Source organism: Parasteatoda tepidariorum, chromosome 5, assembly GCF_043381705.1.
Source record: "Parasteatoda tepidariorum isolate YZ-2023 chromosome 5, CAS_Ptep_4.0, whole genome shotgun sequence".
NCBI classification, from domain to species: domain Eukaryota; kingdom Metazoa; phylum Arthropoda; class Arachnida; order Araneae; family Theridiidae; genus Parasteatoda; species Parasteatoda tepidariorum.
This window is the reverse complement of record NC_092208.1, coordinates 15,265,618-15,269,133: the sequence shown is the minus strand read 5'-3', so window position 1 is coordinate 15,269,133 and position 3,516 is coordinate 15,265,618. Positions and strand designations below refer to the sequence as shown.

General features: G+C 32.6%; 1 protein-coding gene across 1 annotated transcript in view; it reads left to right on the top strand.

The window, feature by feature from the left end:
• Positions 1-3,516, top strand: part of LOC139425595 (uncharacterized) — a 59,351-nt gene that overhangs the window by 50,716 nt on the left and 5,119 nt on the right. Inside the window, exons 18-19 of the mRNA XM_071180899.1 lie at positions 652-773; positions 2,982-3,145. Of these exons, the coding sequence (XP_071037000.1) occupies positions 652-773; positions 2,982-3,145 (286 nt within the window). The remainder of the gene's footprint in view (positions 1-651; positions 774-2,981; positions 3,146-3,516) is intronic.

Sequence of the window (3,516 nt, the reverse complement as noted above, 5' to 3'; positions counted from 1 at the left end):
CAAGGCCTACTGTGCCCATCTCAGTTTTCTTGACCTTGGGCTCTGGGATGCAAGAGCAGATGTTCCGGTCAGGTGGTCAGCCGAACGCGGAACCCCCAGTGTTTAGTTCCCAAGCATGCTTGGTACTCATTTATCGACCCACTGAAGGGATGAAAGGCTGAGTCAACCTTTCCCGGCCCGAGGATCGAACCAGGGACCTGTGGCACGACAGCGCGAAGCGCTACCGCTCAGCCACCGGGCGTCATATTATTATTATTAAACCACGTAAATTTTCAAGAAATTTAAAAGAAATGGGTAAAATAGTTCTCAAGAAGTAAACAAAACCACCAGGTAAATTTTTATTTTGTGTTAGCAATTTTTAAAATTAGTCTGAACTGTATATTTTGGAATTTGTAATTTATAATTTACTTTTTAATACATATTAATCATCTGAACGTTAACACTGTTTTCTTCTGAACTGGCAGGCTTTTCTAAATTAAGAAAAAACCGGGTTCTCCATGCTATGAAATGGGGAAATAGTGACTAGCATGAAAATTTCTCTGCTATTTTATCGAAATTCTCAATGCCCCAAAGGCGGTTAATATATACATGATAATTAAAATATGCATGATATAAGCATATTAAACCACAATGATTCTAATTTTTTCCCAGCTTGTCATACTTCAAGAAGTCATCTGTACCGTCATCACGTACTATATTGAGTGCATGTTTTACTTTGAATACTATTATTGAACGACCAAATGTGAAGCCGAGTGTAGTGCCGTCAAGTGGGAGTGAGTCAGTTAAAAACATTTATCTTCTTATGCCTCTAAAATATAGTTTTTCATTTTCCTCCCTTTACTCTGCTCTCTTAGCATGTCAAACAGTTTAGAAAGACTTTACATATTTTTAAGTTTAAACGTTTTCCAACTTCAATGCTAAAAAATGAATGTCTTTAAATTAAATATATTTGGCTCTTTTTAAAAATTTGACCTTTTAAACATAAATTTTAGTTTTAAGACAGCATTTTTCATAACTTTGCTGCATATTATTAAGAGAAAATTTTATTTAATCATTTCAACGAAAAGGAATAAATTGTGAAGTACAATTGTTGTGATTTCTTTCATATTTATGAGAAATAAAACACTGCTAATTATTAACTTCTGGATAAACTACTTAAAAACATTTAAATATTACTTTACTCTGTTGTTGTCAATATATTTCAAAATAGCTTTTTTAATTTCGAACAAAAAGGTATAAATTATACAATGCACACCATTCATAAGTTGATTGCATTTGAAGATCTTTCAATCTTCGATAAACCAAGTTCATTTTTACATTTTTCATAAATTTAGTTTCAAATATTTTATTTATCTAATGATAGGATTAAAATACCCAGCTAACCAGCATCTTCTACAATTTATATAATTTATATAATTTCGAACAAAAAGGTATAAATTATACAATGCTCACCATTCATAAGTTGATTGCATTTGAAGATCTTTCAATCTTAGATTAACCAAGTTCATTTTTACATTTTTCATAAATTTAGTGTCAAATATTTTATTTATCTAATGATAGGATTAAAATACCCAGCTAACCAGAATCTTCTACAAATTTATTCAAAATAAGTCTGTAAATCAACGCCAAATAAGTAAGGAAAGTTTGATCGCGGTCAAGGACGTAATGCCATATTGACACGATCCCTTAAACAAATCATTTCTTTCTCCCATTTCTTCGCGCGAAAATAGCGTAAGTCAGTTATTTTTTCTTTAAAAAAGATACTTGTTAATTTGCTCTTCGTAGCTTTTCTCACATTCTTTCTATTTTTTCTCATAGTCATTTAATGCGTCAGAGGTGTTTTTCTCCATGAGCCGAAATCAGAAGGATGGGCAAAGCGTAGGAAGGATAGTTAAGGGAGCTTAGTTTTTTCCAAAAGCGATAACCTTTGAATCTTGGAAAAATCCAATAATTTATAGAATGTGTTTACGAATCATTTAAACAATTGGATAGGTAATCACATATTTTGCAATTCCATTTTTTTTTCGATGATAGCAAATCATATCGAAGAGTATCGAAGCATATCGAAGATGAGCAAAGCATATCGAAGAATATTCCTACAACTGAACAAGAGCTTGAAAGCATAAAAAGTATTTTCGAATGTAAACCGTAAAGCAAATTGACAGCTAATGGAAAGTATAAAGAGAAATATTGTTGAAATCTTAAAATAAAAAAAACGAGTTTTTTTTAGTAGTTCATCGAATAAGTGTCGATTTCAAAAAATTGTATATTTTTTTTAAAGGCCTGGTTTCTTATGACAAGCGCCTTATCTGGGCGTCAGCGTTAAGTTGACGTTACCCTGACGCCAACAAAATACTTGTTTGTTTGCTCAAGGCCTGGTTTCTTAGGAGTAGCGTCTCAACTGGGCGTCAGCGTTAAGTTGATATAATATTGACGCCATAAAAATATCTTTTTGTTAGCTCATCGTGAGCAGTCGGTTCAACACAGACATTATCTTGCATTGCGCATGCGTTAATAACGTAAACAAATATTTATTTTAAATTTGTATTGATTTTGTGATTGTCGACTAGTGCTTTGAAGAATAAATAATGACTTTGTCCAAGAAAAAACACATTATAGCTTAGCTAAATGAAGAAGAAGAGGAAAAAGAAGCTATGTTTAATGTTAAAATTAAAATCTTGGCTGATTTCAATGCTCTGTTGATGGCTGTTATCCGCCATTGCTTCTGTTGTTAACGTCAAGTTGTAATCCAACTGCAGTTGATTTGGACGGCAGTTGTCGTTCAAGCTGAGCGTTCGATGACGTATGCTGTCAAACTCATAAATTAACCAATCAGAGGTAAACGTTCGTTTCAAGCTGACGCCGACGTTTCCTAAGAAACCAGGCCTTATACATGTGTTTTTCGGCGTTAGTCGCATTTGCTGTTGATGCAATTTAGGATAATGCAATTTTTATTTATGAAAATTATTCAATTATTCCAGCTATAGTCCTCAATATATCACTTGATGAGAGTGAATATTCATATTTTTACAATCCATCAGAAGCGAAGATATCCTTTCATAATCCGTACCAATTTATCAATCCTGACATCGGAGGCTTCACTTTGTCTATGAAATCACAGCAACATACTTTTTATTTGAAGAAGGTATTGTTATCACCTCCTTATTTTACAAATCATGCTTTTAATTTTCTAAATGGTTCGTACTTTTATAATTTTTCTCACTTCAATAACATACTCTTGAGGGGGATTATTTTTAGACTATGTCAACCTTCATCCATACCCTCCAACTGCTACGGAATTTCCGTAGTTTCAGAAATCTTCTTTTCAGACGGTAGCAAAATTAATGTCTTAATATTTGAAAAAAATTAATTTTAGCGTAACTTGTCCACTATTACTTATAAAAGTGCAGGCCATATGGCTAGATTCTTAAGTTCTGATAAAAGTTTTATGAGAGATCAATTTGCTTTAAAAATTTCTACTTTGGTTCGCTACCACTAGAAAGAATTATTTTCAAA